A 25445-nucleotide genomic window follows, 5' to 3' on the forward strand; every position below is an offset into this window, starting at 1 on the left:
TATATATATATATATATATATATATATATATATAAAGTGGTAGCTGCACAAATGTTGGCCATCCATTGTAGGGCGTTATGGATGGCCAGCACAACAAACGTAGAAAAAATGCTGAAAAAGCAAATTTTTCTGTTTTTTGGCTTTTTGAGCGCTGTTAAAGGTCCCAATTCTGCCGGGACCTTTAGCGACGCTTGAAACCACCACTAAATCATATAAAGGGCACAGTCATCCTTTTTAAAAAGAAATTTAATTGTTTCAGCATTTTTTAAGAAAAAAATATGATGGACGCTCAACAACGTCTCGTATTTACTACTGTGTATATATATATATATATATATATATATATATATATATATATATATATATGAAAGTCTATCTGCAAAAAAACTATGCCAAACCTGCCCACCACAATGTTTTTGCAACTTCTGGCAGACCAGCTAATTACGTTTTTGCACACTACATGTCAAAGATCTTCCCAATGGTGGTCTTAGATCGCCGATCGAAGATACTTTGCGATGCAGCCTATTTTATCGTACTCAAGCCTGCATAGTTAGAGAGATCCGTTTTTTTGGCTAACTTTGTCATCATTTTTAGCATCGTTTGACAACCTCTGGTGGCACATGAATTATCGTCGACATCCCTCCTGCACCGCGAGCCCAAAACCTTTAGGTGCTCGTCCAATCAACTGGTAGATCCACACAAAGTGGTGAATTTGATGATAGGTGGGTCCAGATGTGGGGTGGGTAGGTTTGGCAGGTTTTGTAGTGGGCAAGTTATATATATATATATATATATATATATATATATATATATATATATATATATATATATATATAGAGAGAGAGAGAGAGAGAGAGAGAGAGAGAGAGAGAGAGAGAGAGAGAGAGAGCAGTTCATTTTTTTTAGGTCATGTTAGAACCTTCCAAAAAATCATAGTTTTTAGTTTTTTGATAGTTTACTGTTAGATGTCTTTATCAATGTTTATTCAATAGAAAACATGATTTTGCTTAAGCATCTTTATGCGCATATGTATATTTTAAAGAGGCAAAAAATTGAACATTGATATTGTATTAAATTTTGACTATAAATTTTCACATTTTTATGTCAAATCAATACAAAACACCAAAAACCATAAAATTTGAAGGGTCATGACACAACTTAACCAAAAAAGGGGCAGCAGCATAATCCCGACACTCTCTCTATCTCTCTCTATGTATAAGTAGGAAAGGAGAACCGTCTAATCAAAAAAATCTCCAAAATTCACAACCAACGATGGGATGTTTTCCCACCTCCAATGCTTGAGCATCGATGTCATATATTTATCATTTATAATTTATTTAGTAAAACTGTACGATACCGTCGATTTTTAGTGCTTTAAAAAATGCATCTAAACATTGAAATTCATAATCCAAAACACGTCGCTCAATAAATAAATAAAAATTCAATATGCAAAGTCCAGTTGATGAAAAACTCGATCATTAGAATTTGTAGTTAAAGTGTTGAATGTGTCAGACGTGTCTTCAGCCTGCATTTGTCGTGTCTTAGGACACGTGCCGCTAAAATATCGTCTCCCTGTGATTTAGGCCCTTCCGATCGGAGGCGCATCAAATACTTTGTTGAGCGGACTTCGGTTTGGCGGCGACCATGGCGATTGACACCGTCGAAGTTCTCGCCTCCTCCTCTTCTCACCTCAGGTATCAAATCCAATCTCTCTCTCTCTTGTGCTGTCGCTCCTCCTCTTTTGCCGCCCTTTGGGCCAGCGGCTCCTGCGTGAGTTCGTTTTGTCTGTCTGATGTTCTTTTTCTCTGCTGCTTTCTTTTATTTGTTTTGGCTTTTGCTCTTGTTCAGTTCATGGGTTCAACATTTTGTCTTATGTTATATTTCTTTCGGCTCTTTCTCTTGTGTAGGCGTCAAGATGGAGAGGCCATCCGTCAGTATTACGTCGCCGTCGACAGACTCCAATTTAAGATGGTAATCATCGTCTCCTCAGACACAAAATCGTTACAATTGATCACATGGGTAGTGCCATAAATTTTGTCAAATTTGGTTGTTTCAATGATGGAGTTGTCTTAGGAAGTGATTCCTTTCGGTAATTGTTGAAGTGGGTGCTTCCTGAAACCAAAATTTATTTCTCCCCATTGACTTATAGACATCAAAAGAGGAAAATATGAGGAAAAAACTACATAGCAAATTCCATATCTATGAAGATGTGTCTGTTCTCTATGAAATGCTTAATTTGCTAAGGATGGTGGTCTGTTAAGTAGAGAGTTTAGTTTTGAGAAGTGTCCCATACCATTGCTCACAAAGATAGCATCATTTCTGGGACAGTAGACCACTGACAAGTTCTATTTGGACATAGAACTTGAAATTTACAGTGGGCAAGTATATCATGTAGATCTTCCATCTTCTCTTCTTCATATGAGAATACTCTAATGGGTGATAATGTCAAAGATTCTATTTGTCTCACTTATTTGATAAAGGATCTAACCCAATGTACCTTGGACGCAAATGGGATTGAATTTGGTCTCAAGTGTGGTGCCTTGTGTAATGCCCCTTGTCCATCAGAAGGGAGCGTGAATGGCACTAAGATACTTTGGATGTGATCCATTTGCACATTTCTTCCCTATATCTTCAATAATTGTTCCATTTTGATATGCTCTTCTTATGATAAGATAGATTGAGGTCCTAGTCTAGAAAACACTGAATGCATGCACTTGTTTCTCAAAATTGAGATGACATATGACTTATTTTTTAGTTGTTTAACCACGCATTGATTAATCATCTGAATAATGGTTTCTTTCTATCTTTTAATTATTAAAGCGATATTAAAGGTTGATATGCCCAAGGTTCATTGACAAATAATCACAAGGAAAAAGACTAGTTAACCAAAATGTGGGTATCTGAGTCTGCAATTTGTCTGCATTGATTATGTGATCTCTAGATTGGAGCTATATTCAGATGGTCTTTATGGTGACGTGATACTTGAGATATAAGTATAAATCTTTGCTTTTGCTTATACAGACACAAATGGCTGCAAAAGCCACTTTTCTTTAGGAGCTTACTGCTTGTAGAGTGTGTGTCAGTAAATTATCTTTCTACTTTAGCTTATTTGTTTGGTACTTGCAGGAAACATTGATTGATCTGTTGGATGTTATCGGCAGAAGATCTTCTTTGCCTATTGTTTTGTGCTGCAGTTCTCGTGATGAGCTTGATGCAGTGTGTGCCACCATATCCAACTTGACATCCATATCCTTGAGCTCATTGGTATTATGTCATTCCTGTAATGAAGTGCCAAATGAGTGAGGCGATATCTCCAAGAGCAAGCACGAAAGCACCCACAAACACAAGAAGCCACTAATGGGCAAGATTGCAACAAACCACAAAAGTGGTAAAACACACAAAATAAAGTGAAAAATTATATTCCACTCACATGAGGCTTCACAAGAAGCAATACAATTACATGGGGCCAAGCCCCTTATTTATACACATAAAGGGACCCAAGGAGGGGCTCCCATAGAGTCGTTGGAGCCCCTCCAACAGTCATATTTATGACCGCTGGAGGGGTCTAACGACTCTTGTGGACCCCTCTCAATTAATAAAGAAAAAAAAGAAAAAAGGAAAAAGAAAGAAAGAAAAGGAGAAAGAAAAGAAAGCATATATTTTAGGATATGCGTGTACAATGTGAAAAGACTATTTTGCCCCTAGTGGGTATTACAAAAGAAATATATATATATATATATATATATATATATATATATATATATATATATATATATATATATATATATATATATATATATTTAACAATTCTATTATGTGCAAGTATTTTTGTTTTCATCTTTTATTTTCGCTTATTTGGAGTAAAACTTCTGAGGGTACTAGTAGACATGCACATCCTGTTATATCTGTTTATTATTTTCAAACATTCTTTGGTGTCTACATTGTCTTGTTATCTAGGACGTATTATGATTTGAATATTTTTCTTCATTGCTAGGAAGCATTTCTATGATCTGTAAAATTTAAGAAGAATATAAATTTTCATAGAGTTTTCTTCAGTGCGAAAAATATAATTTTTCCTAGAGTTTCCTTCATGTTAACTAGTTATTCCATGATTAACTGGATGTAATGACAGATAAGGATTACTCTTCATGTTAACTTCTGATATTGCAAGCAAATAATTCTTTATAGATCAAACATACATGACCTGTTCCATCTTCAAGCTATATTCATTCAGTTTGGAAACTGAAGTCAAGAAGTACATACTAGAAGAAACTTGCATGTTGTTACTTTATAGCCTCACAACTTTGCATCTGTGGTGAAATAGACCAGATGTTCATTATTTAGGTTAATAATGATCCTCTGAGATTGGTGGCCTTTGAAATTTTATATACAGATTCTTATGTGGTATGCTGGCTACTCTGTGGGCTTAAATATTGTAATTGGGAAATAATTTTAATCAGATTATCTCCTTGCAACAACTATGATAGAAGAAGATGTATCCAAATAAGTGAATTGAGACGATGCTGTGAAAGAGCAAATTGATGTTTTTGCGGTGCATTGCACCAATACAATATCATAGACACCATATGCATATGGACCTTATAAACAACTAAAAGCAAGATAAAGAGTATAGAAATGCACATTCTTTAGATTAACTCTAGAAATTCCTAATCCTTGTTCCTAATAAAATGGGCAAACTTACACAAACTCTGAGGCTTGAAGAAAAGTAATATTTCCAAAGGCATCAACACCTCAGGAGAACAAGAGATGGAACTGAAGCAATCACAGAAGCAGGATACGAAGAAGGGGGGATGCATGCAAGCCTGATAACATCGCACAAGAGGGTTTGGAAAGCCCACATCTTGGCATATAGCAACTATAGATCCAAAAGAGACAACAAAGTCCAAGCCAGCAACTAGTTGACAGATTGATAAATTGTGAGTACTAGTTAAGGTACCTGCAGGCTATCAAGTTTGAAGGAGTGAAAAAACAAGCAGATTGACTAAGCACTTTTGATGGTCTAAATGGATAACAAGCAAGAAAAGCATTAGCTCTACCAGAACTACTAATTCATGCACAATTACTCTATAAAATAAGGCCCTATATTGGCGAAGTCACACTCAGTTTTGTGATGTGACATACACAGTTCACATTTAGTTTAGTCCAAGCCAGTCGGTTCATCTTCACTTTTGAAGTCCAAAGGAAATGATGACCTCTCTCACCTTTGATTTTATACATGTCCATTGACAATAAATGGACAGATAGATGATCTCAATGTACTATTTGATATTTCTTGATCAAAAGGAATGCGGACTGCAAAAATTTCTTCCTCTGGAGAACGAAGATGCAAGTCAAAGCCCAACTTCTCAATACATATCATTCTTGCTTCTGTTACCTGCAAGAACAATCTCACTTCAGCTCTAATAACCGTAAACAGCCACATTGACAGACTTTTCAAATAGTGTAGCTTATAACTGAATCATAAGTTATGTCTTCAGTACTTAATCTTGAAAGTCTGCGTGCAGCATCTGTTATAAGTCGTAACAGCTAAATATGCACTGAAAACAAAACCATTTGCTCTTTTCTTCTTGGAAAGACCAAAAAGGAAGTTTGCTATAAGTAACAGTGCATATACCCCCTGTCCTTTAGGTGATCAAGTTCTTTTGAACTACAAACGGCAAAACTCTAAACAGCAATGCACGCATAAAGGAAATAAATGAGAACTGAGAAGGCATCTGAAAATACCATTTAGGACCCTGAAACACTGGCATTGGATTCCTAGCTAGACATGTCATACTTCAAGAAACATCTTCACAAAACCAGTTCTCATTTTAAAGTTATAAAGAACTTTGGAGTTAAGAACTTGAATTGATACAGTATTTGTCATTTCTAACTTTTTTTGCTAGGCCAAGGGTTGTCATTTCTAACTTTAACAAATAAAGATACCAAAATTTTGTACTTCAGAGACAGAAGCATGCACTCCAACTTAAATGCTTGTTATACAAGTCCATCTAATTTATAGTGTTAAACCACCTTAAATATTCTTAAAGCACACAGTTCCTTGACCCCTTAATACTATATATAGAGGAGAGTAGGGCATGAAAATAGAGAACAATCAAGGATTAACTCGTCCACCTAGGATTCATGTCAAGTTGGATTGTCCTAATGCAACCCAATTAATACATATGCAAAATTGGATTTGAGATTCAGATTGTGATTATACCATGCACCCTCGAATTAACAGAATTTGATTAAAATTGGTGAAAACTGAACCAATTGTATATAGCATGAAATGAAACCTTTATTGCACAAAAGCTAAAGTAGATGAATTCATGATGTTTTTTCTTCATGATATAGATTACCCAACTCTTTTACATATAAGAGATCTGTGGTACATATATTCTGCATAATGCAGAAGAATTATTGTAGTCTGGTACTTCTGCTAGCACAAACATGCTCCTGCAAGTATGCATTCTTTTTTGCGGTTGATATGTTATATTGAAAACAAACATGCTTCTCGTGCTGCCACTGCTGGAGACTTTGTACAAGATTGTAGATAATAATTGCTGATGCACAGGAATTTGCTCATAAACGCAAGTGCGTTCTTGTACTCTAGTGGTTGTTTCTTCCAAATTTTTGTAAGTCCCAGATGATCACTGAAACGTGATTGTTGTCTCGTTGTCCATACAGTACAGTGATATGGCAGAATCTGAGCGTGCATTGACAATTGATAAGTTTCGTCAAGCTACTGTTGAATGGAGTCGCAAGGTCAATGCCCCAGAAGAGTATCTTGAAGAAAAATCTGAAGGCCAGAAATCATTTGTAATGGTTGTAACAGATGCATGCCTACCTCTGGCTGCTTCTGGAGAGAGCCCACTCTCTGCTCGTGTTTTGATAAACTATGAGCTAGCAACGAAGAAGGTGCACCTAATTTTTTTCTCAATAAGAATCATATTGTTTTCATTCTTTTGTTTTCTGAAGAAATCAACGCCTCTGCTCATACACACACGAACACCAACACACACCATGGTCAACTGCATGCACATTCCACCAGCAAATTTTCTTTTTATGTGTATATTTTAATTTTTTGGTCAATCTAACCCTATAGATATGATCTACATGTTTTTTTTTAGTAGGAACCAGGTTTTGTATCACGTGTTTGTGACATGTTTGCAAGATTTTCAAGGCCTTACAAAAATCATTGGCCCCTACTGTCAAATTTTCATGATGGAAAAGCATGATCCAAAGTGTGATCTCTAATAAACAAACCATGCTGAACACATTTATGAGGTCAGACTGAGTTGTTACAACTTGGAACTATGATTTCCAACTAGATTGTGCATGCAGTCAACCATTGCAAATGTGTGTATATTACTCTTTGGCACAAACTTATAGGTGTGAGCTTTATATGATCAATCTGACCCCACTGATGCATTCAACATAGTTCGTTTATTAGGAATCACACTTTGGTTCCATGGCTTTGATGAAAAGATGATTCCTTCAAACGTGAAATTTTGGCACATTGTGTTTCGTTCATTTTTTGAGCTCTTAAAAAAACTGTTTATGAAACACAATTGGGTGATCCAAAACATGCTTTTGACTAAACAAGCCTTGTAGACCATATCACTAGAGCTTGATCCGGAAAAGAATCTAGAAATTTGAAAAAACAGGGTGGTTTTACTAGACTATGTACATATATGTATGCATTACATAGACGTGTGTGCTTATGTATAAGATTCTTTTTCTTTTCTTTTCTGGACACTCTAGAGTTTTGTTTGAAATGGCATCGACAATATATTGATTTACAACATAACAAAGGAATCACAATTGATAACAATAAGGGCATGTTTGTTTCATAGAAAAATGACCTTTTCATGTGAAAATGGGTTTTTTCCCACCATGAATGAAACAGACACCCATACATGAGCCCTGCCATTTTCGTAGGAAAGGCAACATTTCCTATGAAAACTCCTTTGCCCCTCCCCTTGGGGAAATGATTTCCCATGGTAATCCCACTAATAGTGGAAGCTTTTTGAAGAGTGTACCTTTCATACAAAAGGCACATCTCTTGAAATAGACGGGCCCTAAATGTAATACTAAAAGCAGAATTTGCTGCTTATGATTATAGTTTGTACCTTGTGGTAAATGACTTGTAGGCAGTTTTTGAACTGGTAATAATTCAGCTTCAAACATATGAGACAGATAAGTTGGTTATTGTGTATGGCTGGATGCACCTTTTGCCTAGGTAAACCCTTATTCATAGTGTGCTGATTTAGGTGTAGAAATTTCATGGTGGCACTGGAATGTATCTTCTCAATGTTTCTAAAATTTTGCAGGAGACATATTTGCGGCGCTTGTCTACTTGCTTGGCTTCAGGTGTTAGTCTTCAACTTTTCTTATTCACTGTAGTGATCTGGCTGAATAGTTGATAAGAGGATCTGGACATGCAGATGGTATTGCCATTAACATGGTTGTTGGAGGTGAGGTGGTAATCCTTAAAGGCATTGAGGAAGGCTGTGGCATTATCATTGAAGAGATGCCTATACATGTGAGTCCTTTGCTAGCCATGATCTTTGCAATATTTCTTTGCTTATGTTGAATTAGAGATCTTGTTTGTTGTGTTTCTGCAGATATCAGAAGTTTTGTAGGCAACAAAACAACTCGAATGATGGGGAACACCCACTGGAAACACAGGTGCATTACTTAGTCATGACAGCCTGAGAACCCTCAACTCAACTTGTTCTATTATATCTTACTGCATTTTCTTAGAACTTGGCACACAAGTCCTAGTGGAAAAAATCAGCTGCATATACTGGGAGTTGTCACCTTCTGAGGGTCAGTCAGAAACTTTTAACCAGTATTTATGTGCCAAAATGCCTTGTCAGTATAATGTCAAAAAGGAAGACTGCTTATTTTTTTAGTTTTAAGTTATGCACATGTACTTTACAAATTTTCCTATGGTCCCTTTTTTTCTTGTTTAGTTGGGCCCTCGTAAATTCTAAGGAATTTAAAATATTAGAGAAAATGCAGAAGGGGTCTCTTTACCTGCAGCTAATAAATGAAAACATGTGCAAGTATGGCACATGGCATGGGTTTGAACTTTGGTTCTCGGGAGTTCTGCTGTTTGCTGATTAATTCTCAGGACATGATGTTTGCAATTCATAAAAAAAGTGGAAGGAAAACGGACATTGGCAATGCATTTGAAATCCAAACATGGGATGGTATTGGGTTTCCACTAAGTGAACAAAATACAGGTATTTCCTGGCACGCACCTGAAGAGCATATTCACAAAAATATCTCGTTCTCAGAAAATGTCGGGGAAATTCTCACGATATTTAAAAAAAAAAAGATTTTCTCAGGAAAATCTTGGGAAAATATCAGTGCACATAAATATATGAAAAATAAAAATAAAAATGCAAATATAAATGATATAAAAACAGGCCAAAACATGTTTTTATCCCATTAAAATTGGTTACAAACATGATCTTTTCAAAATAGGAAGTATTTTAGAAATGTCACGTTTTTCTGGTATAATATAATCTCTTAAAAATATTGTGATATCACGACTGCTGAAAAGGATGTACATTTTCATTTGTAGGGCCTGCAAACAAGCTGAGTCAGTGCCTATCCGAAAATAGAAAAAAAGAAAAAAAAAACTGAGTGAGCCGAACTTGTTCAAGCTTGGTTCATTTTGGCTCAACAAGAATGTTGAGTTCCGGCTTGTCACAAGCGCAGAATGGATTGGGCTTCAATTAGCTCGTCAAAAGATTCAGTCAAATTCAAGCTGGTTATTTGGGTGAAAAAAAAGTATCGTTTTCCTGCGTTTGAGAAAGCCAGCACCAACTAGGCTCTTGTTTTTCACCCAAATTCACCCAAGATCTCCTCTTGTTTTATTAAGTTTCATGCATTCTGACTCCCAATCTTCCAAATGTAGGCTCAAGAAAGAGCCAACTAGGCTCAGGATCTATTCTACCATCATAACCTTCAACCACACATGCACACAAACACAAACCTATGTCACAGGGATACTTCAATTTATGCCCTTCTATACTATTTCTGCACAAAATTGACTGTATCGTGTCCTCTTGCCATGTCATTCCCCTTTTATAACACGTATATCTCTCATTTGTATAATGCCTCTCGCTTAAAAGAACATTGCAAAAGCCTTTTAACTGCTGAAATCACTTTCCTTAGTTGCAGGTGCTGATTTACAAATACATAAGAAAACCAACTGAGTACTGTTAATCAGCAATACGATTAACCATACATTTCATATAATAAAGCACATCAAACATGCAAAAATAAATAAATGAAAAACTGGAATTTTTTTAAATTCACCAAGAAAAGACTTATTAAAGGATCACTAAACTAGTAATATTATATCATTCCTCAACATGGAGCAAGCAAGAAAAAACGTTACATCATACACATTAGGCGCTGTCACATTACAGATTCTTACAAGTTCCGCATGGCAGTTGATGGTTGTTCTAGAATAGTGATGAATAGCAGCGACAAGATGCAATATCCCCACAGGGCTTATTAATGAATTGATGGGAGAACGCCCCACTGATGCAAGAGGCCTTCACCAGTAGTTACTTCCAAAACCAACAAAACAAGCACAGCAAGCATGGCTGCTCTACCATTCCAGGTCTCGGCGCTCTTGGTCCAACCCCATTCCCACACTATAATCGGTGATGGTAGCTCTCTGCGTTGTGAATCATAGGTTGCCAAGAGCTCTTCCACGCTACCAAGAGGAACGAGACTCTGCAACAAGACAATATCAACTCATAGTGAAGTCAGAATAATAAGGATAATACCTAACAATAATTGTTGGAAAATTGTATATAGGAACAAATGGGAGTAGTGCAGTGACCATATTGTTAATTTTTGTCCTTGAATAATTTAAACACATTTAAGCAGCTGCCCAATATACTAATACAAAATATTCCGTTTGTGCATGTTATTTTGATACAAGTGACCCACCACAGATCACTAATCATATCATGTAGCAATGCAAATGTAACAGTCCTCTATCAGGTAGGATAAGAGCAAAACAAATGTCTCGGAGGCTTACTTGGCGAGCTTCAAGGTTAGAGACAGCCATTGCACCAACATAGGGCAGAGATTCTATTACAGCATCAGCCAAATCTGAAATGAAAGTGGGCTCACACCCTAAGGCAGGAACACGGCCCCATTTCTTTATACCAGATTTTAAGGCCAACTCCTTGTACTCCACATCAATTTCTTCGAGGGTTTCAATGTGTTCACTGACAAAGCTATGAAAACATGCACGATAATTAGAAGATGTTTTCCTGGAAGAAGCCAACTCAAAATATAGCTGTGCATATAAAATAAAACAGCACAATAACGAGCTGTTAAGCTGAGATTTCAAAGGAAACCAGCTTTCCAAGGCAAATTTAGTGATGGAATAATCACCTGATAGGAACAGCGAGAAGGCTCTTTATTCCTTTTTGGCCCAGATCTATTATTGTTTCATCAGTATAAGGCTTTAACCATTCAACTGGCCCAACTCGACTCTGTCACATTCACATATTGGAAAGATTGTGAGTAAGCAACATTAAAATCTAATCTAGCCAAGAAGAAAGAAAAACAAAAAAAACAAAAAAATAGAAATCTGGAACATGCAAGGTATATTAAAGATGAGGGTGAAAAGGTCATGATCAAATATATTAATACATACCAAGGTGGGCCAGGTAAGGCAAGGTGGTCGTGGGGCCCCACCTGGGGTTTTCCTCGCTTTGGCGAGGGTTCCTCGGCATAAAAAAATAATAATAAATATATTAATACATACCCATTGCTAGTAAAAAGGTTACCTGATAAGCAAGAGTATAGGCATTCCTAATTCTTCGTTTCTCCAACTCTTCCATGATCAAGTCTACACACTCTTCCATCTCTGCTTTATATGGATCACCGGCTTCTTCAACATATGCAAGTGGTACTCCATGAGCACTAAAAAATATCATCACCTATGGCATGGTTCTTGTGAGCTTTTAACATATCGCTTTTGAACGGAGCAGAGCAAAGCTATTTACTACAATTACAGAGTAAATCATAACTGGAACAAGTAAACACAAACTGCTAATCAAAAAACAAGAAATCTCAAAACAATAAAAAACCAAACTAGCCCAAAAAGGGAGGGGGAGGGACATGCAGCTCCACAAAGTGTAATCAGTAACTCAATTGTTTAAATGATATATGCAAGAAGTCACCTACAATAATCATGCACGAATAGTTTGTTGAAAAGTTTCTGTTAAAAGAACAGTTCTTATTAGTTGAAATTGGACAAAAGAGGATACCACGTAGTTCTAGTGCAACACCAAGAATTATGCCCAGTGAATTGAGAACCCTCCTCAGGAAAGGACATTAAGGCTTTAATGATGGATTCAAATGACTGGCAGACCTAGTTTGTTCATTGACATGAAAAACATAATCCAAAGGAAAAAAACAGCTAACTTGATTGTACTTTTTATCTAATCAAAACTTATAAACAGTTTAGGTTTTTAATTAATTGTTGGGCATTTTAGGTCTAGGCTATTGAATGATTAAGCACTAAACAGCAGATATGCAACAGAAAGGTGGTATGGATGCAGTTTAGGTGTTTCCTAAGAAGAATATTGGATCAAAAGAGAACTTTTTGTGGATCTGAAAGATCCAACACACACACACACACACACACTTAAGATCACATATCTAACACACTCAAGGTCAACGCCCATGAATCCTGCTTCCTATGTTGAATCCACCTAGGCACAACCATGACACAAACAAATACATTTGGAAAATATGGATGCACCCAAGTGAGGCACCTCCATCCTTCCTAAGCCAATCTCTCTCTCTCTCTCTCTCTCTCTCTCTCTCTCTCTCTCTCTCTCTCTCTCTCTCTCTCTCTCTCTCTCTTAGTGGCACCTTGGGAGAGCATGTCTTAAAGGATGGGCAGTCCATCTAGTATACACACACACACACACACACACACACATACACACACAGAGAGAGAGAGAGAGAGAGAGTCCAATAGAAAAGAGGGAATGACAGAATGTCACAGAGACAAACATGGGTATGGAACATGACATGGACATGATTGATACAATGCGAGAGTTTTGCCATATATATATATATATATATATATATATAAAGCGATAAGGCATGAATATCATCTCAAGTACAAATTCTTGAACAACAATTAATATTAGCTGAGAATTGAAATGTAATATTCTCTCCAAAAAAACTCCAATGTAATCAATGACAAATTTAAAAGGAAAATACAACACAAATAAATAGAAAACAATCAATCAAGATCATAGGAAGAAATAGATAAAGTCGTGTTGACCTTGCTTGACACATGTTTGACCATGTCAATGAAGTGTCGTTGTGTCCTATGTCTTGTCCAGTTTTGTGTCAACACAGTAGACAGGACAAACCCGTGCTAAGTGAAGTGTCCGTGTGAGATAGGAGGGAATATCTATTTTTCTTTTCCCAATTGATGAGGAGAAGTTGGATCTGATAGGAATTATAAGCTTCATAATACCAAATTCAACATCCAAATAAGTAAATTTCCATAAAAGAAGTACCTCTCCAGGGAATTCAAAAGTTTGCAGTTCCTTCTCGATTAGATTGGCCATGGCCTTGATATATCCTTCACGTTGGTACCATGAAGGTATAACTGTGTGCTGCATGTTAACCAGATACTCATCCTCCCTAAGCACAAGACAGTCACCACATACAAAAACAAGTATGTATAAGACATGCATATTGAACATTTAACATTTTATAGTAAAATCATGTTCACCTGAATATGCTTTCTAGCAATCGAAGACTGGAACCACTTGTTGAGATCGAAAATTGAGGATATAATGGAAGCACAACAAGTTTGGTAATGCCATCCCTTTTAATCTGTAAAATATGCAATCATAAGACAAAATTATTACCAGTTGAACTAAATAGATAAACATTTAAGAAGTTGGAAACTTTTCTATTAGAAACATATACACCAAAACATGTGTTTGTGTGGCATAAAATAAGCTTTGGGCTAAACAAGCAGATGAAAGAGCTACGCTCAACCATATAACTTAAAACAGTTACACAACCTAAAGCAGATCTTCAAGAAACCAGAAAACAGCGTTCACAGTCAGCCACACAAGCAGCACTCAAAAGAATGGAATTTCAGAAAGAGCATTCCAACAAATTAACAAAAAGCAAAACAGCTAAAAGCCTAAAACTAATTGCCTGTCTTTTGACAATACGATTTGACAAGATTCACCTGTTCAATTGCCTCTTCAGTAAATGGGTGCCAATAACGCATTCCCACATACACCTTTGCAGGGACATTCTTTGCTTCGAGAGATTTTCTTAGCTCTTCAGCCTGTTAACAAGATGCAACAACCAACTTTTAGACTGCAAAGTAGAGTGAGAGCAAAACACTATAAAAGCAGATGCCAGTAGGCAAGCATATCATCCATAGGAGTATAACAGGATGTTAAAATAACTCTATCCTTTTTGTATGTCTCTCTCTCTCTCTCTCTCTCTCTCTCTCTCTCTCTCTATATATATATATATATATATATATATATATATATTCATTGTAAAGTCAACTAAAGTTGACTTTACACTAGTTGGGAACTCAGTCCAACAACTAGATTCGTGTTGGGAACTAAGCCCAAACAGCTAAATTTCTAGTCCAATGGCTAGAGAGGACTTTCTCTCGCCTCTCTTTACTCTATCTCTTCCTCTCTTTTCTCTCTCTCTATATATATGGTGTGTGTGTGTGTGTACCTATCGTGGGCGAGAGAGTGATGGGTAGTTTAGGTTCATGAGTGTGAGCGTATTTGTGTAGTGAGGTATTTTGTATAATGTTTTTCTTTTGGCTTATATATTTCAATCATAGTTTAAAAACTCACTGGGTCAACCCGGTGACTCGATTGACTCGGCCCGGATTGACGAGTCATCGGGTCAAAAAACGAGTGCCGACTTGTTTTGAACAAAACTCGGCCGAGTCACCGAGTTGACCCGGCCGAGTCATGGACGAGTCAACCGAGTCATGGGGTGAGTCAGCCGAGTCATGGGCAAGATGGACGAGTCATGCATATATATTCATATATAATATATTATATATAATTACATATATTATATGAAATATAATATAAATATTATAAAATATACATAATATATACATATATTTATATATTTTATATAAAATATAAAGTTAACATGACCCGACCGAGTCACCGAGTTGACCCAGCCGAGTCACAAGTCATTCAAGGACGAGCCGAGTGACAAATCAACGAGTTTTAAAACCATGATTTCAATGTTCATTATTAATGAAGATACATATTCATAAAGACTTGTGTTTGTTGTATTTATTTTTCATTTATATGTATTGCATGTTGGTATTTGGGTTTGGGTTTTGAGTGTCATGGATTCCGCGCCACTTTGTGACATGGTATCAGAGTGAAGGCATCATGGTCTTGAAGTTTTGTTCGTGATCGTACTTAAAAAAATTTGACTTGTTACATGGCTTGGAATCAAGGCTCTCTAATTCCAGTATGTACATTGTGACGTTATGGCATGTGTTTAAAATAGAATCATTTTAAAATGAATATGCTTTTTCATAAATCCATTGAAAGTAGAACTTGTAAAAATTATTGTATGTTTTGCATAAACATTGATTATAGATAAGTGTATTTTGCAAAAGTATGTGGTTTCTTAAAATCTTATATGTTTTTCATGTTTTGCAAAATACTAAATTTTATAATATGCCCTCCTTTGTATGACGCTTAATGAGTGTATTTACATGAATCATCTAGTATTTTTTTAATATTATGATGTTTTAATGAATTTTAGCTTGTGACATGCATGATATTTTGAATATATTCTTGTACTCCCTAATATTGTATCCTCTCCACTATGTCACATGGGTGCGGGTGCGGGTGCGGGGATTCGGCACTTCCAAAAAACCCGGGTGCGGGGGTGCGGCAGGGGCAAAAATGTAAATATATATATAAGGGGGTCTGGGGTTCCCCCGACGCGAGTTTTTTCAAATTTCATTTTATATACAGCTGCACGATAGCGCACCAGGTCATGTAGATCTGAGTACAACCCCAATATGATGTTATTTGAAATCCATGTCTAAGAATAATATGTCAGATTTGGATCAGAGATCTAAACAAATCCAATCCATTTGCAGCCCTAGCATTGGATGCTGGTTTGTGAGATTTTATTTCACAAGTTTATTAGTCCTCATCAAGGTTTTAAAATCCGTGACTCGGAACTCGACTCGTTCTTTATTGACTCGTGACTCGACGGGTCAACTCGGTGACTCGGACCGGGTTTTGTTAACTTTTGATTTTAAAAGAAAAACAATATATAATTTGTCTGAAACCATGTTTTTGAGTAAACATAGTCTCCAAACGTCTGTAAGAATATAAAAACAACTGCAAAGAGCTATAGAGGTTTGCTTGAATAATTGAATTTGATATCTATACAAGCACTTTGACTAATTCATGACTTGAATTAGAGGATTTGGTCACCATGAGTTCAGTCTGCTACTACCTAAGGTTCCTAAAATGGCCAACCATATATGCTAGCTTGTTTTAAAAGTTTTAATTCCCTCTCTAACAAATCCATAAATGTAAAACAGGGATATATGTGCATATTGAAAGTTTACAGAATGCCCAATATCAACATAAATAAGCAATTTTCTCGTGTATAAAACTATGCAGGAAATATATTAATGGCACAACTATAAAAAGACTACTAATATTTGAATAGGTACAATGCTTGTTCACATAACAAATGGATGATGAAACCTAAATGTGACTTCCCATAGGCACAGTTGACCCACCATATATAGTGAGAATCATTTCTTTAAAACATTTTGCTAGAATAAGTTGATAACACAGGGTAAACAGTAGTTCGAACAACATGGCGATTTTATTCTATGGATTTAAATGCCTTTTTATCTTTAAATGATTTTTATTTTCTTTTTTATACAAAATCTGGGGGTAACCCTTGTTAAAATATATGTACTTATATATTTCTAAACTGTAATTTGAAACTCAAAAAACAAATTTCAAACATCCCAAAACTCGCCCGAGTCAAGCCCGAGTTTTGGCAAACCGAGTTTGCCTTGCCGGGTTGACTCGCTGGAGGGGCGAGCCGAGCCGAGTCAGCCGAGTCAACGAGTTGACTCGGCGAGTTTTAAAACACTGGTCTTCATAGGCCACGTCGATCTGTAACAAGTTCATGCTTAAGAGCAGATCTTGGTTATTGTGGCTTCTATTTCGTCAGGAGAAGAGTTCGTCAGGAGAACAGTGAATGCTAATAGCCAACAAGGCTACCACCATCATATTATCATTTATTATGGAGAGAGAAAATCCTTTACGAAAAAGAAGGATTAGCAAGGCTACCACCATCATTATCATTTATTATGGAGAGAGAGCAAGGCTACCACCATCATTATCATTTATTATGGAGAGAGAAAATCCTTTACGAAAAAGAAGGATTTTGAAAAGGCAGGAGCAGCAGCAACTGTCAGTAGCTGTCAGGAGAAATTTTTTTTAAAAATTTCGCAGCCCAATTCATAGGGCAATTTTTTTTTAAAAAAAATCCAAAAAAATGGACCTAAATGATCCTGGGTGCGGTCAACGCACCCAGGATCGGGTTGACCGCACCCGCTCCCGCGTCGAGTCGCGTCGACGCGGGTGCGGCACCCTGCTAGCCGAATCCCTGTGACATAGACTCTCCATCATCGTGTGAATGTGTTTACATGATTTTTTGAGTTTAAAGTATGATTCTTGAAATATTGTATGGATTTTATGTATGCTTTAAACTCTTAAATGATTTACTCATTGAGTTATAAAGGCTATAAATTGTTTAGAAATATCATGAATGTTTTATAGGTTCATGAGATTGCACTATCATGATTGTGTGACATCGATGTTTGACTTTAAGTTGTTGCTATATTTAAAATCATCTTATTATACAAATTTTTGTAAAGGATTAATGATTGATTGAGTATGATCTTCGATGGTTTAAATTTATGAGTTCAAGGAGCGACTCTTATATTTGATGAAATATTATCTCTTGCTTTATATTCTTAGGTATATGCCATGAGTAGCCTTTGGGATTGTTATAACTTATTTTGGATTGCATGAGCATGCCATATTATCATGAACTTGAATGCATTCTTTTACATATTTTATATGATCTCTTTAAACATCCATGATGTGCTCTTAATGAGTCCTTATATATTATGTATATGCCTCATTGTTAGGCCTTTTTCCTATAAAAAGATACCACATTTTTTATGTATTGAGCTCTTGTGCCTCTTAGTGATTGGTGGCACTTGAAATCTTTGTGTTTGTGCTTCCGCTATTTGTTTATGCTTCTTTTTTGTCCTCTAGTGGACTTATGATCTAGGGCAAGAAAGCGCCTTGATCATTCCCTATTATATAATCTTGTTGCCTTTGCTTGCACAAGATTTATGATATATTGACACCTTGTTTCCATGAGATTACATTATATCTTAGAATCTTTATTGAAACTGATTTGAAATAATGTTTTTCAAGTCATTTATTATTCAAACTCACATTATTTGAAATTTATTTTCATGAGTTATTTATTGTTTTTTTGTGGAATTTGTTTTATCCATCACCGAATTATGTTTAATGCATCATTTCTTTTTGACCTTGTTGTTATTGGGTCATGGTTAGCCGTTGAGGTGAGTTATGTATGCACCTCATGCCATCTTATAAGTCTAGATTCTCAAGGGTTATGAGTGACGTGTTGTCACTTATCTTGGGTCTGATTGATAGTAGATTAGCCTCTGAATCCTTGTTGGCTTTTTTGAACCAGAGATGTTGGTTGGGGTGAGTTGTGTGCACCTCGGTTTTTGTCAATTTAGATTGTTGGCTTGTAGTTCGACTCTAACTGACGATTATTTGATCTCTGATTTTATGAGTGTGTTGTATACTCATTTGTTTATTTGGCCATTATTATTGTGTTGGATGCTTATAATTATGTTTATCTGTGATGACCATCTATTTTTTAAACCATGGTGTTTTGAAAGATTGTTAAAATTGATATCATATTCTTCTTGATGACAGTAGTTTGCTTTCATTATAAGCCCTCTTTACCTCTTGTGTTTCTTCCTATTATGCCTCTTATTTAATTGTCATTATATGTAGACAAGAGATGTTTATTCACGCTTTTGTATGTTTGTTTTGCCCATAAGTGGCATTATGATTATGTTCTTGTTTTAGTAGTTGGTACACTTATTTTGAGTGTTATTATATGTAGACAAGAGATATTTATTCACACTTTTATGTTTTTGTTTAGCTCATAAGTGACATTGTGATTATACTCTTATTATATTAGTTGATACACTTATTTTGAGTGTCATTATATGTAGACAAAAGATTATGCTTTCAATGTGGTGAGTTATGTGCACCCATTGGTTATGCTCTTGTTCTAGTCGTTGATTCACTTGTTTTAAGTGTCATTTTATGTAGACAAGAGATGTGGGTTATTCACACTTTCAATGTGTTTTTTATCCCTTTAGTAGCATTGTGGTTATGCTCTTGTTCTAGTAGCTAATACACTTGATTTTTGAGGTTTGAAGGTCTATTGAGATGATTGTTTGTGGTGGTCGAACTAGCGTTAAGATTTGCAAATATCATTCATTGTGTTATGTGGGATTTTTAAATCTCTTCGTAATTTTTTCTAAATTCATTTGCTCTTGTAAGAAAAATGGTTATTGAAATATTTTCATGCATCTTGCATTAAATATATTTTTATTGCATGATTAAGGATTTTAAATGTGTTCTATGTTGGTTGTCTTGTGTGTTTTACATCATGATATGCCTTGGTTACATAAGTTATATTTTGAATGAATCTATAGATATTGTATCTATTATTGAAATTTAAATTGTTATGATCAGTTTGAGACTTTGCAACTCTTTGAGACATTAAAGTATCGCCTTTGTATCTATATTGATTGATATAGTTGTTGATCCAGTTTGCCATTGTTGCAAAATATCATTTCTCTTGTTATGATTTGTATGTGGGTTTTTGAATTTCCTTATTATTTCTGTTATGCATTTGAATATGACTATTTGATTTGAAATAAATTTTTTTATAAATATTTTATTTTAAGGATTTAAACTCCTTTGTGAGTTACTTGTTCATGGTATTGATGTTGTATAAAAATTCATATTTTATATCTTTTATGCATTAATGTGCCCTTTGTGATAGATATATGCGAGTATTGACTTTGAATAATGCATGTTGTCATGAATGTTTAAAGTAATTAATGATTTATGAGCTTATCTTTGAGATATTTTATGCATGCATTTCTCTTTTTGATAATATGCAATTATGTTCTCTTATGAATTAAGAACTGTGATTTATTAAAATTATCTATTGAAGTGTCTCTCAATGACTATTGTGTTCAAAAAATTAATGATTTTTCAAAATTAATTTTTTAAAATGATTTAAAAATGTTAAATTGTCTTATTAAATATTTTCTATATATTTTATTTCTTGTGTCTTTGACCATCCTCTCTCTATAATATATATATATATATATATAGTTGAGATGTTTTGTTAACTCTATTTGCAAGTTCTCAAATATTGATGATATTGAAGATCCTAAAGACCCTTTGTATAATAGAAGGTATGATTGAAGATCAAGAGGATCCTTTAAGGAAGCAACGAATGGAAGAACTTGATGAAGTCAATGAAGACATTTTATGTAATGAGTTCTTTCTTTGTAATTGCAAACTCATGGTGAATCACCGTAAGTTTGAAGGGGTGTTAAGATTACTCTATCCTTTTTTTATGTATATATATAATATATATTCATTATAAAGTCAACTAAAGTTGACTTTACACTAGTTGTTGGGAACTAAGCCCAACAGCTAAATTTCTAGTCCAATGGCTAGAGAGTGATGGATAGTAGTGAGGTATTTTGTATAATGTTTCTATTTTGGCTCATGTATTTTAATGTTCATTATTAATGACAATACATATTCATAAAGTCTTGTTGATGATACATATTCATAAAGTCTTGTGTTTGTTGTATTTACTTTTCATTCATATGTATTGCATGTTGGTATTTGGGGTGGGTTTTGAGTGCCTTGGATTTCATGCCACTTCCTGACACAAGATACATAGGTGTTAGGCAACCATGAATTCACAGCACAAACTATAAAAACCCATAGAAGGAAACTACACAAGGTTTTATGAAGCCCAAACTAAGCTATTTGAGTAGGAGGACACCGTCAAAACTAACATCTGCAAGAATATAAACCTGTTAAGGAAGAAATGCAAGACATAATTGTGCCACTAAAAGGACTTTCAAAGCTATGTATAGAGTGCAATAAAAATGTATAAGACAATAAATAACCAACCTAATACATGAATGTAGGCTATAATCAATACATAGTTATGATATTGACAATATAAGTGAAGCATTCCTAAAAACAACAGTTCAGGTGTAGATATGTCTTAAAGGCTTAAAAGCAGAAAAACTACAATTTCCTATAAAGCTGAGATAACAAGGACATTTGTCTAAAGGGGCATCACTTGCACATAGTAAGAAAGAATTGTCTGTATTGTTGAATTTCTAGAATCAACTTTTTGCATGATAAATACAAGAAAAAAATTCCCACTGCAGTTCTCAACAGAATTATAATATCACAATCATTATATTTAAGTCAAACAGGCTCCACAATAATTTACAAGTATTATGAAAAATATCATCCAAAAAAAGCATTGAAGAAGATTTTGAAAATAATGCATCAGATCGTACTTGTGCATCTGTAATCCTACGTAAAGGAGAACCACCTCCAATGGAAGCATAACCTTCCTTGCTCTTTGGAGCTCTGACAATAGATATAAATTGTGCTAATGGTTTCTGGAGAAATCGGAATAACCTTGGCAGCCGTATAATATCCTGTCATACATTGAAATTTTGGTATCAAACACAAATATGGAGTCATGAGGTATGAAAATAGACAATTTACCTTTACTTAACATGCTTTCTTTTCTGTTCACTAAGACACACAATAATGAAAATATTGTACTATTGAACAAGAGGATATCATTTTTTCAGAAGTGACCCACTCCATCTTCATCCAGAAAGATTTACTATCAAGAACACAAATTACTTAGGAGCACAATTAACCAAAGCACCATGATTTATATACAAGTTCAAATGAATCTTGGCTTTCAATCACATGATCGCCGATAAAAAAACAAAATGGAAATAAAAGAAGACTTTACTAATTCATAACAGATGAAAAAAAATTCTCGTCAGAAGTTAGCATGAAACCCATATACTTCCTTGTTTGACCTTTACCTTCACTCAAATTAAAGTGTTATGTTGAGAACACCTAAAAAGAGGATCTAAAACTAGGGATGCAAACGGTTTGGCTTTCGGATCAAGGACAGCCAAATTTTGCAAATTCCCCTTCCTGAATCTAACCTGTTGGCAACCCTATATAAAACTCCTTTTGTGCTTTAGTTTTTTCTTTTAAAAGCATCAACACTTTGTTCTAGCTTCTGTTTTATATCTAGGCAATCTTAGCAGTAGAGCAGCAAGCTATGAAAGAAAGCTCAGAATGCCAAAACAAAAAGATTCTCCACTAATGTATTGACAATATGACAGTCACTGTTCTTGGTTGTTACCAACATCCAACAAGATAACATTATATTTTGATTAGGACAAAGTGGATGCACGGCTGGCTTAGGCCGATCAAACAAGTTCAGACAATCAGTTAATATCCTACTGTTAAGGGCATCACAACCATATCAGGAAGGGAGCATACTATGTCATACAAGCTGCAATAACAGTAAGAGTTAGAAATGCATAAGCACACACGCAATTGTGAAACACTTCAATTAACAACATGCCATGGTTGTGTTTGTGCACGTGCATGAGAGAGAGAGAGAGAGAAGCATTTATTAGAAGTAAACAATAACCAGATTAAGAAAAAGAAACAAAAAAAGAGTGAGGCAAGATAAACACACCCAGTCCAAAACTATCCACAATCTGAAATATGGCATTACTCCAGTGTGATACTAAAGATAATAAGAAGTAAAATTTATCAATTACCAGTCCAAGGCTGAAACTCATGAACATAAATCACAAATTGTTGAGTTCTTGTAGTTTCAAAAGACTAGCACTTTTAACTCTGGGTATTGCTAATGCATGCACAGAAGTACAAGCCACAAAAACTACAGACACAACTCACAATTTCAATTAGAAACCATATGTGCTGGAGTTCTCATGATATCATCAAAACTCTAAAATAAAATGGGGCCAGATAGACAAAACAAGAAAAGAAGATTTCTTACTGGGTCGGCAAAAAGATTAAACAAGAAAGGCTGCACATCATCAAGAGTCTCAGGGCCTCCAAGATTAAGTAACAAAATTCCAACTTTTTCATTGCCAACAAAAAGCTTCCTGTCTGGATCCTGAGCTCCAGCAGTCGCAAATGCCTTCACAGATGAAGAATACCTTCCTGGTGGCCCCTTTCCTTCTAACAAAGAATATGGCTCAAGCCAACTTGAGTAATGTCTATAATTGGTGCAAAACTTGGATCCCCTGCAAGCCTCCTTTGGAAAATCAGGACAATGTAGTAGCCTACCTCTGGTGTATAATAGTCGAGGGAACAGCCTGTAATAGAGAACATTGTTCCTGAGGTGAAGAACCAAGACACACTATTCCATAACATGTATTTCATGATAAAAAAAGAAGGAAACCAAAATCTTTATCAAATCCACTATGGAGGTTGATAACTGAAGGTTTGTTATAAATTTCCATGAGATCTACAGTTCAAAACTCATGTTTCATAGCTGCACATTTAAGTATCATAAAGAGAAGATTTAGGAAAAACAAAATCCGCAATGGGGAGATTTGACAAACATTCATACAGTAAGTAGATGTGAAAAGATGAGACGCTAGAAAGATAGGAAGATTCTCAGAAATGCTGTAAAAAATTCAACAGAAAGCACAAATATTGCTAGTGGATAAAACGGCATAAGGATGAACCTCTGCCACAGAGTGTGTAGAACAGTTTTGTTCAGATTTTCTGTTGTACAAAGTATTGACATTGTTTCCATATCTCAAGCTTTTGTGTTGTACAATGTATCGATCATCATAGGCGCACATAGTTAAACAAACGAATGCAACCAAGCAGTTTTCTCCAGCTTGATATACTGATAGCAAGCCTGCCATATATTAGATATCTTCCAATGCTTTTCCATCATACCCACCACAAGCTCATAATCCAAACCAACTTTTAGTAAATAAATTCAATCCCGATCATTCCATAATAAGTAACATCTATGCTCGTTAAAGCATCCATAAGGTCACGCGCTGTTCCACAATAAGAACATCACACAGTAGAAAATAAGAAAGACAAGAAATCGCATCATTTTTTTTTCACTAGCAAGCGGAAGTTTCACTAGCACGAAGTAGCGCAGAAAATATCATCAGTAGCAGATAAATCATCCAGTTCATCGCAAAACACGAAGTTTCCTCCCAAAATCTTATAATCTGGCTAGCACGAACCTCTACTTTTAAGGACAAAAAGGAAAAAAAATCAAGAAAACTAGGAACTAAAAGCAACTTGCCTGTTGCCGGAAGAACCCAGGCAAGTAACGCTCCCAAATTTGACCTCCGTGGCCGCCATCTCCATCACTCCTCGAGTACTCGCCTGAAGCGACGATGACACCCTCTCCCCTGTAATTCATCCGAACAACAAGTAACTCTCCAAAGAAACAAGGAGCAAGAAGAACAATAAAACAAAAAAAAAGATACAGAAGCCATAATCAACGCGTAAAACTAGGGTTATATCAAGAAAACCCAATCAACAATCAAGCCGACACCAGGAAGAAAAAGAAAAACAAGGTAAAACACACAGAAACCAGAAATCAACACGTATACTAGGGTTAGATCAAGAAGAAACGTCACTAATCAAAAAGAAACCAAGAGGAAGAAGAATAAGAAGCTATAAGATCTCACATTGAGAGGCCGGAGCGGAGAGGGAAACCGCGAGCACCTCCACCACCATTGCGATTCTAAACTCTAAATTTTGTTGGAGGGGGAGAGAGGAAAGCGCAGCTCCGCACTCCCTCCCTTTCTCTTTCTCTCTCACACACACTCTCTCTGGTGGGTTGCCCAGCGGCAGCACTCCCGAGAAGAAAGGGAAGCGAAACGCTGAGCGTGGCCTTAAATAGGCACAGCGGAAATAATCCTGAACGACTGGTGGGTGCCTTTTAGGGTGAAATTATCTCCATGCCCTTACCTTACCATCTCATCTCATCTCAAAACTTCTTATTTTTATTTTTTTCTTTTGAAATGGGATCAGGTGTGTCCGGAATTTTAGACCAATCTCAGATTTTCGGCTATCCCGGCGTTAACT

General features: G+C 35.7%; 2 protein-coding genes across 2 annotated transcripts; one reads left to right on the forward strand and one right to left on the reverse strand.

Moving 5' to 3' along the window:
- The first annotated feature begins 1455 nt into the window (after window positions 1-1455).
- On the forward strand, window positions 1456-9240 carry LOC149841221 (uncharacterized). Its single transcript, XM_090004711.1, has 7 exons — window positions 1456-1694; window positions 1908-1971; window positions 3127-3264; window positions 6691-6921; window positions 8337-8376; window positions 8451-8548; window positions 8631-9240. Exons 1-7 carry the CDS (start codon window positions 1645-1647, stop codon window positions 8646-8648), a joined length of 639 nt encoding a protein of 212 aa, XP_089860837.1. The 5' UTR covers window positions 1456-1644; the 3' UTR covers window positions 8649-9240.
- Window positions 9241-10407: 1167 nt separating this feature from the next.
- LOC149841222 (ferrochelatase-2, chloroplastic-like) lies at window positions 10408-25226 on the reverse strand. The gene is made up of 11 exons (XM_090003700.1): window positions 25046-25226; window positions 24655-24763; window positions 23374-23695; window positions 21827-21970; window positions 14279-14380; window positions 13808-13911; window positions 13590-13716; window positions 11835-11987; window positions 11437-11537; window positions 11075-11276; window positions 10408-10764 (listed from the first exon to the last, which is right to left on the reverse strand). The coding sequence occupies exons 1-11, from the start codon at window positions 25092-25094 to the stop codon at window positions 10540-10542; spliced, it is 1638 nt and encodes a 545-aa protein (XP_089859826.1). The 5' UTR covers window positions 25095-25226; the 3' UTR covers window positions 10408-10539.
- Window positions 25227-25445: the final 219 nt, after the last annotated feature.

This window comes from Nuphar pumila, chromosome 4 (assembly GCF_984573655.1).
Source record: "Nuphar pumila chromosome 4, dmNupPumi1.hap1.1, whole genome shotgun sequence".
NCBI classification, from domain to species: domain Eukaryota; kingdom Viridiplantae; phylum Streptophyta; class Magnoliopsida; order Nymphaeales; family Nymphaeaceae; genus Nuphar; species Nuphar pumila.